At 36.5% G+C, this 23,274-nt stretch overlaps 2 protein-coding genes and 1 long non-coding RNA gene across 6 annotated transcripts in view; 2 read left to right on the plus strand and 1 right to left on the minus strand.

Annotated features, from left to right (window-relative positions):
- Nucleotides 1–23,274, plus strand: part of LOC149483681 (uncharacterized) — a 163,200-nt gene that overhangs the window by 123,278 nt on the left and 16,648 nt on the right. The window lies entirely within an intron of this gene.
- On the minus strand, nt 783–9,681 carry LOC149483685 (inactive double-stranded RNA-specific editase B2-like). Of its 3 annotated transcripts, none has more exons than XM_089702837.1 (10): nt 9,502–9,681; nt 8,881–8,918; nt 7,653–7,712; nt 6,719–6,809; nt 5,665–5,780; nt 5,209–5,311; nt 4,633–4,752; nt 3,900–4,036; nt 1,364–1,589; nt 783–1,021 (listed from the first exon to the last, which is right to left on the minus strand). In XM_089702837.1, the coding sequence occupies exons 1-10, from the start codon at nt 9,506–9,508 to the stop codon at nt 942–944; spliced, it is 978 nt and encodes a 325-aa protein (XP_089558963.1). In that variant the 5' UTR covers nt 9,509–9,681; the 3' UTR covers nt 783–941. The 3 variants fall into 3 exon arrangements, with proteins under 3 accessions (XP_089558963.1, XP_089558964.1, XP_089558962.1); XM_089702838.1 differs by having other exon boundaries at nt 3,900–4,042; nt 7,653–7,691; nt 9,502–9,679; XM_089702836.1 differs by having other exon boundaries at nt 3,900–4,042; nt 9,502–9,679.
- Nucleotides 10,874–23,274, plus strand: part of dx (deltex E3 ubiquitin ligase) — a 29,049-nt gene continuing 16,648 nt past the window's right edge. For both annotated transcript variants that reach the window (XR_016316517.1, XM_089702842.1), the window contains exons 1-4: nt 10,874–11,078; nt 13,320–13,532; nt 14,159–14,295; nt 14,982–15,192. Coding sequence is in view for 1 of the 2 variants with exons in the window: in XM_089702842.1 (XP_089558968.1) it covers nt 13,334–13,532; nt 14,159–14,295; nt 14,982–15,192 (547 nt within the window). In the remaining variant the exon portion in view is untranslated. The remainder of the gene's footprint in view (nt 11,079–13,319; nt 13,533–14,158; nt 14,296–14,981; nt 15,193–23,274) is intronic.

Here is a 23,274-nt window from a genome sequence, read left to right on the forward strand (position 1 = left end):
CTATAAAAAGGCGGCGGGTCTGCACCCGTTTCGCGTTGTCATGGCATCACGTGTGAACGGCTGAACCGATTTCGATAATTCTTTTCTATTATATTCCTTGAAGTACGAGGATGGTTTTTATGTAGAGAAAACGTAAATATGTACCACGGGCGAAGCCGGGGCGGACCGCTAGTTATACATATAAACCTTCCTCTTGAATCACTCTAGATCTATTTAAAAAAACCGCATCAAAATCCGTTGCGTAGTTTCAAAGATTTAAGCGTACAAAGGGACATAGGGACATAGGGACAAGGAAAGCGACTTTGTTTTATACTAGATTTATGTTTTACAATTAATATACGACAGTGGGTCTCAAACAAAGTGAAATAATTTTCTTGGGACCCTGAGTTGCGCTTTTTGGTTATATACATTTGTTATGGACAGTAGCAAGTTAACTAGTAGGTAAATAATCTAATGTAATGGAAGTTAATACAATTAATAAAAAATAATAGAAAAACGCAGTACGCGTGTTCGTCATAGTTTGTGTTTATGATATAATAGAGTGGTACTTGAAGGTTTTAGTATTATATTATTTTGTTAATTTGATTTCTACAAAGAGGGCAAAGGCGCGCGGAAGGCTACTAATACAATATTGAAATGCCATTTTTCAACTATGATATGACGTTTCAGTAATCATGTGTTCTCCTCTAAGATAATTAATGAATGACGAGTTCCATGAATACCTGATTCAGAATTGATAAATTAGCTGGTTGAAAAGACATTTAGCGTAAAATAAAACACAATTTCATCAGAAATTCTTTATTATTCTTATACTTCATCATATTGACCCTTGTCAATAAGCGAGGCGACATTTCAATTATGCTTCGTATCACGAAAAAAATGAACTTAGATTTTTAATTAATCTAATTATAATAAAACTTATTTTAAATAATATTTATCATCTACTGATCAAAAGTGACTCCAAAAAGCGAATTGCACGCGGCGATGGCGGCTTGCTTTCTCGCCTCTTTCTTGTTTCTACCTGAAAAGTAAAAAAAAAATCGTCAAAGTCAATATTTTCATACATTATTTTTTATAATATTTTTGTCAGCTTTTGGAGTAATATGATGTGTTTAAGTCAATTTTCAGCGTGACATAGTTTTTAAAAGGATTATCATATAAATTTATATTTATATAGCGTTATATATATGTAATATGTCATAAAACCAAAAATATCACATTCAGGTTTACCATATTTATGTAGTTGTGATAAATAATTACTTTAAATTATATCTATGCGAACTGACATAATAACAACCTCTTTGCAAATTATTTAGTTTCTAGTCAAAATCCACCCGGGTATTTTACACCCAGCACCACTCACCCGTGCCCACAAAAGTAGCGCCATCCACATCGATCGCCATCTTGTATTCATAGTTCTGCGGTCTATCGCCCGTGCACGCGAGTATGCGGTACAGTGTGCGCGGGCGCATATACGTCAGCAACATGCATGGGTGCATGGAACCCGCGTTGGCTGGGATCTCTGTGCGCTGTTTCGGCACTTTGGGCGGTTTGCCGATGGGCGATGTGGCCTCGGGTTCGGATGATACCTGGAATACAAAATAAGACTATCACTACATAGTATAAAACAAATCAACAAAGTCGCTTTCTATGTCCCTATGTATGCTTAAATATTTAAAACTACGCAACGGATTTTGATGCGGTTTTTTTTAATAGATAGAATGAGGAAGGTTTTAGTATATTATTTATTATGTTTTAGACAAAGCGGGCGAAGCCGCGGGCGGAAAGCTAGTAAAGCATAAATAAATATGTACATGATATATGACGGAAGAAAGGCCCAAAGGCTATTTTTAAAAAGAGTGACGTCAGCAATTCTGACGTCACCATCATCAGAGCAGGCGCTCATACTCGAAGTAGAACGCCTGTGGGTATTTTTACTGCCCTTTTTATCCACGTCGTAATTATTATAGAGAGAGCTCCGAACGCTCCGCAACTGGCGAGTGAATGTGCTCTGTGCCGTCGGGCGATCGCATTTTAAAGCAAACCATGACTCACAAGAATTAGTTTGAGTGTTGCCACTCGAATTTTTACAATGAATTTTTATCATTTTTAACAAAGATTAATTATTTCGTTAATTTAATTATTTCATTAGTGGTTGATTAATGAATCAACCACTTATTTAAAAAGATCAAAGTAAACTTTAGCTAGTTATAATTATTTAGTAGTTTGAGGGTAGTCGTTTATCGTCCTTGCGCCGACATATACAATATCTATAGAAAATTTTTGAAGATTTAACGTTCGAAAGATAATACGGGTATCTCTGGATGTAATAAACCGATTTTGAAAATTATTTTTCGAATAGAAAGCCAATTAAGTCGAAACAGGTACTATTGGTTATCGGTGGTAAATGTTAAAAATACTTATGTAATGACGATTCGAAAGTGCTACTAAATAGTAGTCTAATTGAATAAATGAATGTTTGAGTTATTAAATTAAAAATTGGTTATGTTACAGACATAGAATACATTAAGATTATTAACATTTTTAAATATTTGTACACATCAGTGGAATAAATAGAAAAACACTGCAAATTGTAGTGTCCGACCGAAACTGGTTTCCAGGCCGAAACCGAAACCGAAACCGAATGTTCGGCCGTGGCTTCAGTTTCGGCCGAAACCGAAACCGAAACCGAAACTCACGTGGTCAAGTATGAAATTTCTAAAAATACTGAACTTTGGTGCATTTTACCTATTATTTTGCCTTAATTAGGGCATGAAATGAAAACACAGTAGTGTTTTCATTTCATGCCCTAATTAAGGCATATACTTATTAAATTTGTTGTTATCATTTATTTCATATAAAATAAAAAATAATATTTTTAAAATATTAATAATAACAATTTTTATTTTTATTATTTTTTCAAATTAAGTTCTCAGTAAATTAATCAGTCATCTAAATCAAATCAGTAATTGTTACTGTTACTTTAAATACTTCAATACTTTGGATTGGTATTTGTACTTAGAAGAATAATCAGTCTCTTTTAGGTACCTCTAATATAAAAATAATAATTATTAATTACTATTACACCCAGTTCCAATCTCAACATATATAATCAAAAATTGTTTCCACCAGCGTGGGTCAACCAACCAGCGTCCGTCAAAGCGTTGCCGAGGAAAACGAAGTTAGGCGAGCGTGAACGTGTGTGAACTAAGTTCACTGAACTTGTGAAATAAGTTTCGGTTTCGGCAAAAGTTTCGGCCGATTTTGGCCGAAACCGAAACTGCGGCCGAAACTTGATTTTTGGCCGAAACTCGGCCGAAACCGAAACCGAAACCGAAAGTTCGGTCGGACACTAGCAAATTGTTGTTTGTTTTTTCGACCCACACGGGTATTATAGACCCAGCCACACAAATAGCATCACAAAATAATCTAGTATGTGTATCTCTGTCATGTGATGTTATATTGGCAATAAATGAGTTTATTAATTTATTTATTAAGCTATTGCATAGCTTCTATCGCGGGCCTTGAGCGCGGGGACCAAATCCAGAAATTCCGTAACGAAAAAACCTCATGCTCCCCACTCCAACGGGCGCGGAGGTGTGGCTTGAAGGCATAGCATGCAATAGCTTTACCGTGGCAGTCCCCGAGTGCCACACGTTTTTGAAGTGAAAACTTCTTTAGCGGCGTTGGGTATAAAATCTTAAACTCGCGTCAGGACACGTGGCCTGATCGAAAAAGCGTAAGACGGATTTTTTTTTTGCCCTTATATTCCATGCGTAAGACGGATACCATTCCAAAATATCAAACATGCTGAACGTTAATAATCAAGTTTTCATTTCTGCCGGCACTCCCCCAGTGCAACCCGTCTTTTTTTTATTGTATCGAGTATGAAACCTCACCGAAGTCGCATTGGGCCTGAAGTGCGGCACTCTGAGGCCGGTGCCCTCCCACTCGCTGAACAGCTTGTGCAGCGCGAACGACGCCAGCTGGATCATCGGCATCGGCTCTTCCTCCGTGCACTCCATTGTTTCTTCACCTGTGCCTGACCAATTTTTATTATTTTTAGTGTTATAAAAATAATATACAAAAAATGTTGTGTGGTTTTATAAAGCACGGTAAAAGTGAAACTTAGGCACGAAATTATCGTATTTGTACGATAATGACTCCGAACACTGCTTTATACCTACTCGGCAGCCGACCGTCACGCGACATGCGCTACACAAACCAAAAAGTTTGAGACGATGTAATAAAAGTTTCACTTTAATATTTAAACAAAAAAAAATAGATAATTAAAGTGGTCTGGCATCAACATGCATGCCGAATTTCGCGGCTATTAATTATGAGGCGAATATAATGTAGCATAATGTGACACAATCTGGTACAATTATACACAACCAGATTTCCGCTCGCGGCTCCACCCTCGTTTTAAAAGAAATACTGCGGGTGCTCTGTTACGTAAATACTACTGAACCGATTACAATGGAATATGGTATGTACGTAGCTGAAGACCCAGAATAAGACATAGGCTACTTTTTATGCCGGAAATCCCACAGGAACGGGTTTTTCTTTGAAAACGCGAGCGAAGCCGCGGGGCACAGCTAGTAAATGATAATTTTAGTGGGAAGTATATACCCGTCTGCTCAGTGGCGGCAGTAGCAGTGGCGGCGTCCTGCAGGCGGCCGAGTCTGCTGATGATGAGCTCGCGGATGGCCAGCTCTGCGGCTGCGTGACGGGCATTCGCTTTCGTCTCGCCTGTATATAAAAAATTGGTTGTCTGTAAAGTCGGTTTACTGACGATAGTTGAACGTGACAACGTCCGATTGTGCTTCTTTGTCGCTCGTTCCGCGCTCTCGCTCGCACTTCAAGCCTTACACGGAACGCCTCAGAGCGAGGTAAAGCCGCATGAGTCATGTTTTTTCGTGCGTGCAGCCGGCGCTATCGAATTATAAGATGTTGTCACGTCAAAAAGGATCAAGTACGAATCAGTGACGACACCAAAGCATGAATCACGCTACGCCGTGCGATGGCCGAGCCGTGTCGAAGCCGGGAAACAAATAAAACAATAGGGTTCCGTGTAAATAAGCTAAAGTACTGCAAACAAAAAAAAATCAAAATCACCAATCTAATGTATGACTGCGCCAACTTGCTTATTCTCCATTTTTTTAAAGCAGCAAAAAAATCTGTAAATTTTAACTGTCAACAACTCACCACATCCCTTAAAGGTCTTGCCCTCCACGGTGACTTCAGCGCAGAAGCACGTGTCCGTCGACTTGTAAAACTGCTTGTCTAGCACCGGCTCCACTTTGAACACCTGCAGATTTAAAAATATTGACGTACAATAAACAGTCGCCTATTAAAATTTCGTGAAATACTGCCCAAGAAGTGCTGTAAAAAAATTAATTAATTTAAAACTATTTCGTGGCAGTAATGTAATAGCTTCGCTATTATCCGCAAAAAAAAGGTATCGTCATTTTTTTGATTTCATATAATAATTAATGTTTAAATCTTAAAATTCATTCAACATAAACTTTTTCTCGAAACAGTGTGTGTAATTGTTGAAAACTACATGTAGTTTATATGTATAATTAATTAATTATTTAATATATTACAAGAACCTCATGATATTTTTTTTAAAAGCACTGGCAATAAAATAATTCTACCTACCGGCTGTTCCCCCGGCATGATCTCATTAAGCACCATCAGGGCGCTCTTGGGCGTGAGAAGCTTCCGCAAGTTCTGGTTTTGACGACGACGACGCTCCTTGTTCGAGAGCCTTTTAACTGGAAAAATAATGGTTATAATTTGGTTCCTTTATTTTCACAATAAATGAAACTAGTAAATAATATGAGAATAACAAAAATTATGCATTAATGTGTAATATAAATCGGCGAGCGAAAGGTTGGGTGTGATAGACCCAGTCCTACGAAAATTGTTGGGCAAAATATAATCAAATGGTTCAAGTTAAAAATATGGTTATATGTATGCAGCTGGATGGCGAATATTGTAAGAAATGGTGAAAGTTCATGTTGTTTTTTTTTGCAGCAATAAATAGCCATGATACTAAAGAAAACAATAAGAATGTGTCAGATGAACGTATAGACTTCATTGCAGGTCTAGGAATGGAATTGATTTTAGAATATAAATTATGTTATAAGATGTATAAAATATAAATCTAATTTCTTACACAAAATAAGTATAAGCAATACTATATCTAGGTCAATTCACAAAAGGACTAACAGAAAAATTAGCCATATCTATAAAATAAGTAAGACTGAATGTGTTTGTAACCAATGCAACCGTTATCTATGTACATACATTGAACATGTCATTTTTAGTCTATGAAAACTGTATGATGAGAAGCGTAAGTTTTTCTAAATAAGTTTTTAATAACTAAATAACAATCATAATTGATTGTTCTAATTAATAAGTTCGAAAATAAGTTAATATCAGTTCATTATTTGAGAACACAAGTACTCAAAATAAAAGCGTATTAAAACAACATAGTCACTTTCTGGGTATGTCACACCCACCTAGCACTCTAATGAGAAAAAGTTTGATTTAGTATTTTTTTGTTATTGCTAAAGTAAAAGGGTCTAACTAAGGGTATAAAAATAAATATTTTTCTTAACTATAATTGTACACTGTTACTATAATTAATTTCAAACAAAAATGTAATACCTTTTTTTCAGAAATAATTTAGGGAAATGTTGATATTTACCTCCTTGCAGTTTCTTCATCCAGGATGGCTTTTGTTCCGACACATTGTTCATCTCTTGGTCTGGTTCCTCAAGACTATCATTGTGCCCCGTCTTTCAAACAAAATTATATTAAATTGCTTGATTAGATCATCAAATGGTTACACAAGTTATAAAATCCCAAAAAATAAACACATTTAAAGCGATTCTTTGTATTCTGATTGCTAAAATAGTATCCGTCTTATTACAAAAACTTAAAGAGACCAGGTGTATATCTAAACCTAAACTACAACCACAGACTACAACCTCATGATTTCATTTTAATACAGAGGTTTTATTTTTGTATTTATCACTCATAAAAAAAACATTCATCATTATTAATTAACATAATTATTAATTAAATTAATCTTTTATTACGTTTTAATAAATACTTAATATTTTAATTTACTTAAACTTCCAATATCACAGTTTAGTTTAAACTTAGCATTATCTATTTATCTTTATTGTATGGTTTAATTAAACATTTAAACATGTTTTAGCATTAATGCTAAAACATGTTTTTGATAAGACAGAAAGAGTAGAAATATCGCTTGAATACAACATTTTACCTGAGTAATGCTGAAGCTGAAATGTTGTACAAAAAACTTGTCGCAAGTTATTACTTATTACTGGCTAAATTTTTGATGGCATACATTTTATGAAATAATTCTACTTTGTCATCCTGTGTGTAAACTCATTATCTATACTAATATTATAAAGAGGAAAGGTTTGTATGTATGGTTTACACGCATAAACTACTGGACCGATTTTGATGAATTTGAAAAATTCTTTCGGTGTTAGATATCCGCTATATATCATTACACTAAGACTAACAGGAGCGGAGCCATGCGGGTGAAACCGTGAAGCGCAGCTAGTGTTTGTATATAAATAAAAAATAAATTAACAAATGATACTCACAGGGTCCTCCGGCTCATACTGCTCCGATGGCTGCGAGTTCTGCACACCGTACGAGACGAACTGGCGTCAGTCAGCCATTGGTCAAGTGCATCAAACCACAGATTAGACAAGGGGTTACAGTCTATACTCTAGGGGTCTCGGGAGAATGCCATTATGTGGCAACATTGAAGAAGCCAAAATAAGACAATATAAAAATTGCTATGGGAAAACTATGGCAAAGGGAATGTATAAATAGATATACTTTCTAGGCTTTTCTAGGGAATATATTGAAATAAAAAGGCACATTTTGTGAGAATATATAATAATGTGAGAGACGATGAATGAATACGGACTGGCTATTGTCTATCAGGGTTGATGCACAAACCATTAACCATGTTTCTAGAATGTCACATACTCAGTGATATTGTACCAACTTCACTTGTAAAATGCTCTTTTATCAATTTATTATAAATTCAGATTTTGCATTGAAACATGGAGTAAATCTGCCATCAAAGGCATCATAGTATTTGAGAATCAGAGCAACCATAACTGTTCTCATAATTCAACTCTGGTTGCTACACTTAATTCTGCAACCATCCACGTCATTTCATGACAAATTAGTTACTTAAATGGCGGTTTTTGTCTAGTCTTCAGGGTATTTGGTGTGATACAATGTTACAATACCAGTGAGCTATCACACCCTAGAAACTGGCGCAGCTTAAACTAATTAAGGACCTCTTAAGGACATAAGAAACATTATTAAATTGTCTTATGTACAAAATTAGTCCCCTGTCGACAGTCACCCTGCAAGAGATCAGTGTCTGTGCATTTATATTCATAAGTAGGTAGCGATAGTGGTGTTACTTTGAAATCCATATTTTTTGTCAAAATTTTTATTTATATTTAATGGAAATAAAAATGTCTCAGATTAGACATATCAGATTTAAAGATTTATTTCCCTCAAGTACACTTATTAGTAATGAATGGTTAATTTTATTTACTTTGCACAACTCACTCATTATTGAGCTCTATAATGAAATCTTACATAGCCTGCATAAATACAGTTAAATTACATTACTTTATCTTGCATTAAATTTAAATGCCAGAGCAACTATACAGTTGAAGGGTGACTGATGACTCGGATGGGCCAGCACGGAAGGTTCTGCCCTACACTGAACATAAAATAAAATTTAATTTATAAAAAATAACAAATAATTAATACATAAGAGGAAGGAGAAACAATAAATACCTGGCTAGGCCATTGTTGCGCCAGTTTTGTAGCTTTTTCTGTAAATCAAAATAATTTATTTTATATAAAACAATGAACAACAGAAAGGAACTTCACTTCACATTACCCTCTATAGAAAAATGGAGACTGGGCATCATCAAAACGAAAATACAAGATTTGGTTGGAGTGTAGCCTTGGGGGCGCTATGGAAAAAAGACAGACGAAATTTTGAAATTTTTTTTTAGTCAGTATAACATCTATTTTTTATGGTTTTATCGGCAAGAATAGCCTAAAATAAACCCTTTTTATTCTTTGTATTTTTTCTCGAAGGTTGATAGTTGACTGAAAATCTGAATATAAAATGTTCTACATTAAGTTTCTCGAAAACTATCAACCTTAGAGAAAAAATACAAAGATTAAAAAGTGTTTATTTTAGGCTATTCTTGCCGATAAAACCATAAAAAATAGATGTTACTTTAGCGCCCCCAAGGGTACACCCTGACCCAAGATTTTCCTTTAGTAATATTTCTTCTCTTGACTATTACAGGTAGGTGTGTACATTCTAATGATAAGTATATAATTTCCCGTAAAACGTAATGTACATAAATTTAAGATTTGACGTAAGATCACGTTTATACTTACTCGGCATTTTTGCGAATTTCAAGATATACCACAATTATTTATGTTTATTTAAAAGATATGGACAGTAGGAACAAACAATATTGGGTTATAATTAAAAATTATTATTGAAATGAATGTAATTAAAATTTATAAGACACAATTAATCAGCGGCGTCAAGTTGAAATAGTTTTAGCACAGATTATATTATTATAGTTACCAGTGACTACAGACTAGTTACAACCACAGAGGTAACAACTGTCAAACATTAGCATATAACCACAGAATACATAATAGTAGCTAAACGCTACAGAACGGACACTCTCCGCCTCCCACCAAAATTAAACACTCACATTTGCAGTCTCTACAGTGTGACTGTCAAAACGGTAATTTTATGGAGTGTCCGGGGTGTGATATAACCACAGTTTTTGAGTTTTGACAGTCACACTGTAGAGAGTGCAAATGTGTGTGTTTACGCTTTAGGCACAGAATACATAATAGTCTAAGGGCGTATTCAGAAAGAAAGCTTGAAACTAATAAGCGCTTATAAGCGCTTATCGGCGCTTGTCAGCGCTGGTAACCCGCGCAGCAAAATATATTATGAACATGACATGCGCCGATAAGCGCTTATAAGTTTCAAGCTTTCTTTCTGAATACGCCCTAAGATAATAGTAGCTAAACCAAGGACGATACGCAACGAAGATTGACAACATAAATCAAATTGACTTAAAGTAATTTTATTATTTTTGGATTTGTGATTATCGTTTTTCGTAGAAAATGGTTAGATATTGTGCTGTTCACGGATGTATTTCATCAGAAAAACGCGAATTTTTTTTACGCTAGTCACAAATGTGCCAACCTTATAGCGTTAACACACACATTTGCAGTCTCTACAGTGTGACTGTTAAAACGATAATTTTGTATGGAGTGTCCGGGGTGTGCTTTAGGGTTCGCACATTAATTGTGACTAGCGTAAAGAAATTCGCGTTTTTCTGATGAAATACATCCGTAAACGGCACAATATTTAACCATTTTCTACGAAAATCGATAATCACAAATCCAAAAATATAATAAAATTACTTTATGTCAATTTGATATTTATAGCATTTATAGCGTATTTATAGCATTTATAGTGTGATCGTGCGGGGTGAGTGTTTAATTTTGGCGGGAGGCGGAGAGTGTCCGTTCTGTAGCGTTTAGCTTCTATTATGTATTCTGTGCCCATAGTTAAGCCTTGAATAAATCATTGTAAAATCCTTATACGTATTTACGTTTAACATTTCGCCGAAGAAGCCCCACTCCGAAAATGTGAACATTTGGTAGAAAAAAGTGGTAGAAACTAAGTTTTAATCTGTGATCAAAACTCAAAAATCCTAATTGTCAAATGTCACTTGTCAGTTGTGTTGTCAGTTTATGATGGAATCGACGCTAATTTCTGTGAATTTGTTTGTTTATTCGTTCACCAGTAAGTTATAGTAAATAGAACTTCGATGAAAAGGCATATCAATAATTAAAAGTTATATTGAAAGCCTCCAGCCAAAACTCCAAACCCTCCTTGAAAGCCATAAGGAATAAGTTCACAGTTTAATTTTTACAAGATGGTAAGTGACAACAAGTTAATTGTTGTTTATTAGTTTCTGGAATCGAAATCTTTATTGGTACAATACAATCAAATCATCAAGCATTCTATTTAGTTAACAATATTCAACTCGTTAAAACTGCTCATCATTTCGAGAAAACGCTATAAACTAAATATGAGAATGGAGTACTTTTATTAGTATAATGCTATGATGATTCTCCTAGCATGTTGTATGTTTGAATTTAATCATATTGACATCACTACCTAGTATTGAACCGTTCCTTCTATATTTTAATGATTAATATTGTGTTTGAATTTTACAAAACTTTATTTTTAGTAATCCACATAGTTTAAATAAAAGTGGCATAGCTTTTAATTGACTTCTTAAAATCTTAGAATACATAAACTGACATAGAAGCAGTTTATGCCAACAAACTGGCAGTTAAAGCCATCCCGCGTTATCTAAATAAATAAAAACTTGAGGGACATAAAGAAATATCTACATTTTACACACACACAAACATAGTACCATCACTGTATATATTTAATAACATTTTATATGTACACAAAAACGCAGACTTACACACAAGAGTAGGAGATAGACACTGTTATGGCACAAGGAACAGAAATAAAATTGAAATGCCATTTTATCGTCTAGCTAAAGTTAAAAATTCATTTATGGGCCAAGGTATACTTTTTTACAAAAGAAATAGTCATAGTATCAAAGAGTTAAGTAGTGCTAAATTTAAAAATTATGTAAAAAACGTATTAGTTCAGAGAGCCTATTACAGCATTAAGGAATATATGGAAGATAAAAACCCATGGAGGGTTATCGCGTAAAAACTACAGGACAGTTCTATGGCATATTATGATAATATACAGTTACATATTTTGTAAAATTAAATTGTAATACTGAATACTGATATGATTTAAAAGAGCAACTATGGAGTTCCTTGCCGGTTCTTCTCCATAGATACTGCTTTCCGAATCGGTGGTAAATGTAAAAAATATGTATTGACGTTTCAAAAGTGCTTCTCCAAGAAGTCTAATTGAATAAATAAATGTTTGAGTTTGAGTTTAGTACCATACATATTCACATACTCTGTAGTGAGATAAAGATAGTATATACATCTAAACCATTAGCCAAAAAGAGTTAGCAAAATAACCTACTAAACGCAACCTGGCTAATTAGCTGACTTCAGATGGAACAAGTTTGTACATGCATGCCGCTTCTACCTCAGTTTATATAAGCTTAGAAACAAATATACATATATGTTTTCTAAGCTTAAAATATATCATTTTTTGTAAATCAGGTGATTAAATATTTTTTCACAAGAAATTGAAATGAAGACTTTATAATAAACTAGATTTCCGCCCGCGGCTTCGCCCGCGTTTGCAAAGGAAAACCCGCATAGTTCCCGTTCCCGTGGGATTTCCGGGATAAAAACTATCCTATGTGTTAATCCAAGTTACCCTCTATATGTGTGCTAAATTTCATTGTAATCGGTTCAGTAGGTTTTACGTGAAAGAGTAACAACATCCATACATCTAATACATCCATACATCCTTACAAATTTTCGCCTTTATAATATATATAAGATATAAGATATTAGATTCAAGCATTGAGCTGAAATAAATTCCTCTATAATGAAGATAATATTTTTATGAAATACATAAATTTATTGTACGTTAAATATAATTTTCTTATCAAAATCTACTTCCTGTTTAATGAGATTATCTTTTATATTCATGGGAATGTTAAATTGAAATAATTTGTAATAATTTATACTATCTATACTGGTATTATGCCGCCTCTTTGGTACAGTGGTTGACGCGTGAGCGTAGCACCGAGGGGTCCTGGGTTTGATTCCCGGTAGAGATGACAATAAAAAATGTCTCGGTCTGGTAGGACACAGAAGGCTGATCACCTACTTGTCCCTAAAGAAAATCGATCAGTAAAACAGATGTATAATGCATCTGCCCCTTACCCCACTAGGGGACATGGGACTTCACTTTTTTATACTGATATTACAAAGATGAAGAGTTTGTTTGTTTGAACACACTAAGGGTCCAGTTAGAAAATTTTACATTTAAAAGTGAGAATTTTACATAGTGGGGTTAGAATAAGCATATGCTCGTTTGATGTAAAATGTAAATGCACCGTTGTACAAAAATGATAATTGACGCATCACATATTATTATCATGAGACCTATTTCACGGCAATTTTCGTCCTTATTAACTCCATTAATAATTCTATTACAGACAATGCACCGGTGATGTCTTCCGTGCACTGCGTGGTTGTGTGGGAGTGGCAGCATGAAGGCCAGTGGCTGCCGCACTCCCCTGGTGTAGCGAGGACACTAGAGCGAGCACATGCTAAGAAACTGACGAGGGTGGTGCTGGCTGATGCTGAACCGGCGCTCAAGGGACATTACGTGAACTTGCGCACGTTGACACAGTGCTCGGAGACGTCGGGTATGTTTTTTTATTAGTTGGCTGTTTAAATGTGCCACAAGTTATGTTATCAATTCAATGCTATTGTCAAGGTTGACTGATAAAGTTATTCACAATTGAATGAGTGTACCAAAAGTGCCTGTTACTTCCTGAACTTAAAATATAATATTTCCATAATTCCTATGTGTCATGGAAAATAAAAAAATGTGTGCGTGTACTAGTGTACACACGTAAGAAGTGAAACTTCTTTATGACCTTAATTTTCGAAAAATAATTTACTTTAAGCAACTTTACAGAAATACGTCGAATCACGCGTGGTAGGGATAAGAAAAAGATGGCGCGTAACGGAAAAATGTCACGCGTAACGAAAAAATGTTACACTAAATTTTTTTCCAACCCCGATATAGAAGTTTCACTTCAAAAATTCAAAACATTTAAGATTTTCATTTGTTTTGTGTGTAGAGCGGACATTGCTAACTTTTAATAGACACATATTTATTGACAATGATTGTCTGAATTATAAAATGAAACGGATTAAAAGTGTTTAAAATGATTGCAACAAAATACCCTCATAAACAATTTTTGCATGGTCAAATTAAAACAGCTACGACGACAGAACCTCATAAAATAATCTTGAACACATGTAGGAGTATCAGAATGCCGCGTGCGTCGTTCGTGCTACAGCGTGCAGTCGCCGGGCGGGCGCGGCGTGCGCTGGGAGTGGGCGCGGCTCGCGGACCCGCCACGAGCTGCTGAACTGCGATATGATCCGTTGCCGATGGAGGTAAAAAAAAAGTTTATGTGACTCAAAAACAAAAAAAAACAAGGAATATATACAGATCTAATTTGCAGGTACATACATTTTTTAGGTAGTTGTATAAACTTGATTTTGTGTTCTAGTTGTGTGATTTTGTATCTAGTATCTTTTTGGTGTTTACGTTTATAGAATACAACTGTTAATTAAATTCAATCTTGTCAATTATTGAAGTGAGTCATAACAAAATGCAACCAATTTTATAAATATATACCTTTAATTTATTGGTATAGCGTGAACCTTGTATAATTTGCAAATAGAGTATAATAGTATAGTAAAATAAAGTAAAAAGTAATTTTTAACAAATTCAACATCTATAATAGACTAGCTGTTGCCCGCAGCTTCGCTTGCGTGGAAAAGATAAATTTTCATGGTATATGTTTTCATCCGCTATTTTACTCCTTTAGGGGATGAATTTTCTAAAATCCTTTCTTAAGGGACTCTACGTTATGACATCTACCTGCATGCCAAATTTCAGCTTGATACGTCCAGTGGTTTGGGCTGTGCGTTGATAGATCACTATATCAGTCACCTTTGAGTTTTATATATATATAGATTACCAAATTATTTAAAGTATATACTATTTTTTTCATAAATAACTCGGATGTAACTGGTTAAAAATATAGAGTATATGAAAAAACAATGATTTTTCCCAGATCCAATGCCACCTAGAAGAAGCGTGGGACCGCGGGATCGACGCTGTTACATTCGAAGGCTGGTCAGCGTCGCTGTGCAACATGACAGCGCAGCGGCACAGTGCAGCGGGCTCAGCGCTGAGACTGCTGAGACGCGCCGCCCACCCCCCCTACCCGCTGACCAGGTCCCCGCCCGTGCCGCCGGTGTTGCCAGATCGGCCGGTCGTTGATGGTGAGTTGTAAAAAATCACGAAAAAATACCGGCCGAATTGATAACCTTTTGAAGTCGGTTAAAAATTGGGATGAAGGTTTGTTCAGTCTTATAAGATATCCGTTTCGGCGCGTCTTTTGCGTACAGTTGATCTTATTGTTATTTATTTAAGTCTTTAATAAAATTGTACATATAAGAAACTAGCTTCCGCCTGCGGCTTCGCCCGCGTGGTGTTTTGATAAAAGGTAGCCTATGTTCTTTCTCAGGGTCTAAAGATTGTCTGTGCCAAATTTCATCAAAATCGGTTGAGAGGTTTAAACGGGAAAGCGTAGCAGACAGACAGACAGAGTTACTTTCGCATTTATAATGTTATAGTAGGGATTAAGACCTCATTCACACGAGAGTTAAAAAAGCGTTGCGTTAAAACCCGGCGTTGGCGCTTTTTAAACGTTCTCTCTGTGGTTGTTCATACTAACGCTTTAAAATCACTCATGTCTCGTCTCTGGCTTCAGTAAGACGTGGAAATGGTTTCTGCTAAATTAATGGCACTAGCGATTTGTGTTATTAAAAGACGAAAAAGAAAACAAAAGGCATTCTGGGTACATCCTCTGAATGAACAGAGATACTTAAAAGGGCAGTTTGTGACACTGTACGAAGAGTTAAGGCAATACCCCGGAATTTTTTTTAATTATTTTCGAATGTCTATAACAACTTTTGACGAATTGTTGGAAATAGTGGGGCCTCAAATAAAACTTCAAGATACCAACATGCGTTTGGCGATACCACCTGTACAACGACTGGCTGTTACTCTGAGGTAAGTTAAACAATAATAATTAATTTAAAAAATACCTTTTATTATCTAATTAAAAACAAACATCTTTATTAATATTTATATCAGTTAAAATATATTTACTAAAATTAATAACAATAACGCGTGAAAACTCACTTTACTCTGAGGTAAGTTAAACAATAATAATTAATTTAAAAAATACCTTTTATTATCTAATTAAAAACAAACATCTTTATTAATATTTATATCAGTTAAAATATATTTACTAAAATTAATAAAACTCACTGAGTCGCGGTTATTACAAAGTTAATGACTTTCTTAATGACAAAGTTGCCTGGGATCTTAAAATTAGTGTTTGAATTAGTGTGATTTTAATCAATAAAAATCTGAATCTGGTGAACTTATATTAATTATCGGGTCAATGTTTGATGGAGAAGGGGTTAGGGGAGAAGGAGTACTTTGTGCAGTTGAATCAGTTGAAGGGCGGTATTGACGATTCTCTAAAATCTTATTTACTTTTGATGGTTTTATAGGATTAATTGAGGAAGATTGATGCAAGGACGATGTTCGGTGTATCTTTGAGTGCTGCTGATGCATATTACGGGCTTGAGAGAATGTTGGCTGTGAGTATTGCTGTTGTGGCATCTGAGTGCAAATGAATGTGGTTCCTGACTGTAAGTGCTGTTGATATTCATTACGAGCCTGAGTGGATGTTGGTTGTGAGTGCAGCTGTTGTATGGTTTGAGTAAAGGTGGGTATTGGTAGAAGCGTAAAATTTGAATTTGGGTGATTAAAATATGGTTCAATATTTGGTATATTAGATTGATTGATGATGATATTATTCGACCTATTTGAAAAAGTACGAATTACGTTCAAAATTTCTATTTTTGCCAACATTTTGGTGTCATCGTCCATCTTTTTAAGGGATTGGACCAGTGACAAACAGAATGTTTTGTCCTCGTCCGTATCAGACTTTATGGCTTTCAGGATTTCATCCTCAAAGGATGATGTAATTTTCTTTTTCTTCTTTGGAGGATCAGGAGTGGCAGTCGAAGATCCAGCAGCAGGTGAATTTTCAATGTTCAGTGTTGACTGGCTTTCAGTATTTTGCTCTGGTACATTAGTTGGAGTGCTGTAGTTTCCAGAACTGTTGGAATCTTTGACATGTGGAACTAAGAAAAGTAATTGGTCGTAGTATCGGTATTTTTTTCTTTTTTTTGCACCTTGTCCTGATGTAACATCCTTATGGGCTTGATACTCACGCCGGAAGTTGTCCCTTAAGTGTTTCCACTTTGCTTGTATGTCTTTGCCTAAAAAAGAATGTGCCATTAATGTGCCATCAAATTTCATTTGTTACAGATTTCTAGCATCAGGCAACAGTTTTCATGATTTACACTATCAATTTCTGCTTGGAGTGTCTACCATACATTACATTATTAAACAAGTTTGTGACGCAATATGGAATTGTTTAAGGACGCGTTTACGAATCTGACAAAAATACGCAGTTTTTCGGTGCATTTTGCGGCGAAATAGTACAAAACCAAATTTAACTAAAAATAACCATAAATAGATTACTCCTTAATCTTTAAAAGGTACTAAATTTTAAGTCGAAAATTTTGGTTTATAATATTGAAAAAAATAATTTCCGTTGCCTCTTCACCCAAAATTGACAATATCGTGCTGAATAAACGAACATTTTTCTTGTATTTAATAAAACAAATTGATTTATTTAAAAATATTTTAAGTAAGTAGACATGTCTAACTCAAAAAGGTACTAGATAAAACTATCAAAATGTTACAAATAGGCTGAGAAAAAAATTAAAATCAAATCTTATTTTTTCACATATTTAGCTGTAACGCGTGATACTTATTGCATTGAAATAAGGGTTATTTTATTTGTCACTACCTTGAATTATTGCAACACAATTTGTAATGAAATATTTTAGTAATTTAGTCTGCGCTCAGCCGCCGTTGTGAGTAGATACTGTGACGCTTGTAAGCAGCTCCTCGTTTACGAAAAGATCACTGTACGAATACAAAATATTTCACCTAATAAACTTGATCCTTCACGCATTTATTTTATTTATAGATTTTATACTTATGGGCATGGACGTATAAAAAAAGACGGACGGTATATCGCCTAAACATTGAGTGAAGCCTAGTAATGGCGGCGAAACATCCATGTGTGTGTGCCATGTTGCCATGGCAACAGCTGTCCTGATGACAATGGCGGCTGTATTTTTTTCTATAAAATTTGCCGTAATAATTTTGTCATTAAAACATAAAAGAAATAACTTGCTTCCCTGTGGAATGTAATCCCTTGTGTTTTGTTATTTAAAATTGTACTGTTGCGACACCATTTAACCACGCAAGACGGCATTTTAAATATTTTTTGTGAAACAGTGACGCAGTTAATCAGTCGGTAGTTCACGACGTAATGGCGGCCGACTAGCTTACTATGGCGAGAGTGTGTGCGTGTTTATTGTCTTTACACGATCGCTAGCTTACTATGGTGGCTTCACGTTGTTTGTTCGTAATACGGCGTCCGTCTTTTTTTATACGTCCATGCTTATGGGATTATAAATTTCATATTTAGTTTCTGACTTGATGGAGTGACCTGAACGTGTACTTCGAAGACTGCTACTGGAACTAATAAACGATTAGAGCTAGGTATGCCGAGTTTGGGCTCGTTTTGTTAGTTATGTTGAGAGTTGAGACCTTACCTCCGGACTTGATGGAGTGACCTGAAGGTGTACTTCGAAGACGGCTACTGGAACTAATAGACGAGTAGAGCTAGGTATGCCGAGTTTGGGCTCGTTTTGTTAGTTATGTTGAGACCTTACCTCCGGACTTGATGGAGTGACCTGAAGGTGTACTTCGAAGACGGCTACTGGAACTAATAAACGATTAGAGCTAGGTATGCCGAGTTTGGGCTCGTTTTGTTAGTTATGTTGAGACCTTACCTCCGGACTTGATTGAGTGACCTGAAGGTGTACTTCGAAGACGGCTACTGGAACTAATAGACGAGTAGAGCTAGGTATGCCGAGTTTGGGCTCGTTTTGTTAGTTATGTTGAGACCTTACCTCCGGACTTGATGGAGTGACCTGAAGGTGTACTTCGAAGACGGCTACTGGAACTAATAGACGAGTAGAGCTAGGTATGCCGAGTTTGGGCTCGTTTTGTTAGTTACGTTGAGACCTTACCTCCGGACTTGATGGAGTGACCTGAAGGTGTACTTCGAAGACGGCTACTGGAACTAATAGACGAGTAGAGCTAGGTATGCCGAGTTTGGGCTCGTTTTGTTAGTTACGTTGAGACCTTACCTCCGGACTTGATGGAGTGACCTGAAGGTGTACTTCGAAGACGGCTACTGGAACTAATAGACGAGTAGAGCTAGGTATGCCGAGTTTGGGCTCGTTTTGTTAGTTACGTTGAGACCTTACCTCCGGACTTGATGGAGTGACCTGAAGGTGTACTTCGAAGACGGCTACTGGAACTCAAACTCAAACAAACTCAAACATTTATTTATTCAATTAGACTTCTTCCAGAAGCACTTTTGAATCGTCATTACATTCTTTAAATTTACCACCGATTCGGAAAGCAGTATCTATGGAGAAGAACCGGCAAGAAACTCCATAGTTGCTCTTTTAAAGTCATGTCCATATACAATATAATTTTACATTACATGTTACTTACGTCTAACTACATAATATTATATATTATCATAATATGCCAAAGAACTGTCCTGTTATTCTTACGCGACAACCCTCCATGGATTTTCATCTTCCATATATTCCTTAATGCTGTAGTAGGCTCTCTGAACTAATACATTTTTTAAATAAGTTTTAAATTTAACACTACTAAACTCTTTAATACTATGAGGAATTCTATTGTAAAAACGTATACCTTGGCCCATAAATGAATTTTTAACTTTAGCTAACCTATAAAATGGCATTTCAATTTTATTTCTATTCCTTGTGCCATAACAGTGTCTATCTCCTACTTTTGTGTGTAAGTCCGCGTTTTTGTGTACATGTAAAACATTATTAAATATATACTGTGATGGTACAGTGAGGATACCAATATTCTTAAAGAGATCTCTTAGTGAGTCCCGCGCACGTAAATTAACGCACGTAAATTAACTAATAGACGAGTAGAGCTAAGTATGCCGAGTTTGGGCTCGTTTTGTCAGTTACGTTGAGACCTTACCTCCGGACTTGATGGAGTGACCTGAAGGTGTACTTCGAAGACGGCTACTGGAACTAATAGACGAGTAGAGCTAGGTATGCCGAGTTTGGGCTCGTTTTGTTAGTTACGTTGAGACCTTACCTCCGGACTTGATGGAGTGACCTGAAGGTGTACTTCGAAGACGGCTACTGGAACTAATAGACGAGTAGAGCTAGGTATGCCGAGTTTGGGCTCGTTTTGTTAGTTACGTTGAGACCTTACCTCCGGACTTGATGGAGTGACCTGAAGGTGTACTTCGAAGACGGCTACTGGAACTAATAGACGAGTAGAGCTAGGTATGCCGAGTTTGGGCTCGTTTTGTTAGTTACGTTGAGACCTTACCTCCGGACTTGATGGAGTGACCTGAAGGTGTACTTCGAAGACGGCTACTGGAACTAATAGACGAGTAGAGCTAAGTATGCCGAGTTTGGGCTCGTTTTGTCAGTTACGTTGAGACCTTACCTCCGGACTTGATGGAGTGACCTGAAGGTGTACTTCGAAGACGGCTACTGGAACTAATAGACGAGTAGAGCTAGGTATGCCGAGTTTGGGCTCGTTTTGTTAGTTACGTTGAGACCTTACCTCCGAACTTGATGGAGTGACCTGAAGGTGTACTTCGAAGACGGCTACTGGAACTAATAGACGAGTAGAGCTAAGTATGCCGAGTTTGGGCTCGTTTTGTTAGTTACGTTGAGACCTTACCTCCGGACTTGATGGAGTGACCTGAAGGTGTACTTCGAAGACGGCTACTGGAACTAATAGACGAGTAGAGCTAGGTATGCCGAGTTTGGGCTCGTTTTGTTAGTTACGTTGAGACCTTACCTCCGGACTTGATGGAGTGACCTGAAGGTGTACTTCGAAGACGGCTACTGGAACTAATAGACGAGTAGAGCTAGGTATGCCGAGTTTGGGCTCGTTTTGTTAGTTACGTTGAGACCTTACCTCCGGACTTGATGGAGTGACCTGAAGGTGTACTTCGAAGACGGCTACTGGAACTAATAGACGAGTAGAGCTAAGTATGCCGAGTTTGGGCTCGTTTTGTTAGTTACGTTGAGACCTTACCTCCGGACTTTATGGAGTGACCTGAAGGTGTACTTCGAAGACGGCTACTGGAACTAATAGACGAGTAGAGCTAGGTATGCCGAGTTTGGGCTCGTTTTGTTAGTTACGTTGAGACTTTACCTCCGGACTTGATGGAGTGACCTGAAGGTGTACTTCGAAGACGGCTACTGAAACTAATAGACGAGTAGAGCTAGGTATGCCGAGTTTAGGCTCATTTTGTTAGTTATGTTGAGACCTTACCTCCAGACTTGATGGAGTGACCTGCAGGTGTACTTCGAAGACGGCTACTGGAACTAATAGACGAGTAGAGCTAGGTATGCCGAGTTTGGGCTCGTTTTGTTAGTTACGTTGAGACCTTACCTCCGGACTTGATGGAGTGACCTGAAGGTGTACTTCGAAGACGGCTACTGGGACTAATAGACGAGTAGAGCTAGGTATGCCGAGTTTGGGCTCGTTTTGTTAGTTACGTTGAGACCTTACCTCCGGACTTGATGGAGTGACCTGAAGGTGTACTTCGAAGACGGCTACTGGGACTTATAGACGATTAGAGCTACGTGAAGGTAGTCGTGATGATACACCCGAAGGGCAACCGGAAAGATATGACGATCAATTTTTGAAGGAGAACATGAAGACACATTTAATTCGATTTTATAAGAACAGCCTCCTTCCAGAATTGACCGATCCAAGATTCAAAAGAAATATACAGCATAATATACATACTACAGGAACATTCATCAAATTGCCATAGTAATATAATGAAAACTAAGAATTAATTAAAAAGAATTGTTTTTCTTGAGTTTTATCCATTTTTTTATCTTTTACCCTGCATAACCCTACCCTATCTATCCTACCCTACACTACTCTACTCTACACTACTTTACCCTATTCTACCATACTATACACTACTCTACCTTACCAAACTTCACATAAACCATGTACTTAATAGTCTGAAAAAAGCCTAAACATTTTGTTTGGATAGGTGAGCCTGTTCTTGAGTTATAAAATTACAACGCAAAGTGGCATCACTACCAGGCCTCCGTCACTCGCTCAAGGTCGCGCTATAAGTGCCTACCGCACAGTAGGTCGGTACCGACCCAAGCGGCAGTTGGTTGGCACACGCGAGACTGCGCACCCGCGTCACGTTTCCCGCGCTCGCTACCAAGATGCCCGGTTATTAATAAGATTATCTATCAATAAGATTTCATTTTTTTTATTGTATAATGTAACAAATATAATTAACAATAAAAAATTAAGTGTTTCAGCAACTCTGTGTTTAATTTACGCGCTCGGTACAACCCTAAAGTTTTCGTTTGATGACGCAATCACGCGGCGTGCGCGGGAAACTCGCTTCTCGGTGCGTGTTCGTAGAGTACATTTCTTACTGCAGCCGAGTTGCGGCGCATTTTGTAGGTAAATATAGCGTAGGTATTTTAGCTTTTGTATGGGAGTGATGTATCTGTTACGAAGTAACTATTCTCTAATCTGTGTCACTACATAGTATAAAACAAAGTCGCTTTCCCTGTCCCTATGTCCCATGTCCCTTTGTACGCTTAAATCTTTGAAACTACGCAACGGATTTTGATGCGGTTTTTTTTAATAGATAGAGTGATTCAAGAGGAAGGTTTATATGTATAATAAGATCCATTAAGTAGTGGAGAAGTACTGTTATTTTTGAGGTTTCTAATGTGATGTCGTAAAAAATTACATTTATTCCGCTTACATTGCAAACGCAGGCTGAACCCTACGAGTTTTATCAAAATAATGTACTAAGTATTATACACATTGAAAAGGTCTACAGAAAAGTCCGCGATGGTATATGTCTATCTCTTATGGATAACCCACAATAACTTTTTTTTGTCATTTACTTTTTACGACAAATAATGGCTAATTTTCGAAGCGATTTTAACCAATACAGCATTAATCCTTAAGCAATTAAATACCATGGATACATTGTTCATTTAATATAGATCTATATGGCCCTTTACACCGCATGATTTAAGTGAATATTTTCGAAGATATTACAG

Source organism: Colias philodice, chromosome 13, assembly GCF_061535455.1.
Source record: "Colias philodice isolate Cphi_HAF_F1 chromosome 13, ilColPhil1 Martin Lab GWU primary, whole genome shotgun sequence".
Classification (NCBI taxonomy): Eukaryota; Metazoa; Arthropoda; class Insecta; order Lepidoptera; family Pieridae; genus Colias; species Colias philodice.

Coding starts and splice junctions, on each gene's coding strand:
- LOC149483685 (XM_089702836.1), bottom strand. Junction 6,810..7,652: donor AGTATGAGCCGGAGGACCCT/GTGAGTATCATT, acceptor TTTGTTTGAAAG/ACGGGGCACAATGATAGTCT. Junction 4,043..4,632: donor TGCCGCCACTGAGCAGACGG/GTATATACTTCC, acceptor AAAATTGGTCAG/GCACAGGTGAAGAAACAATG.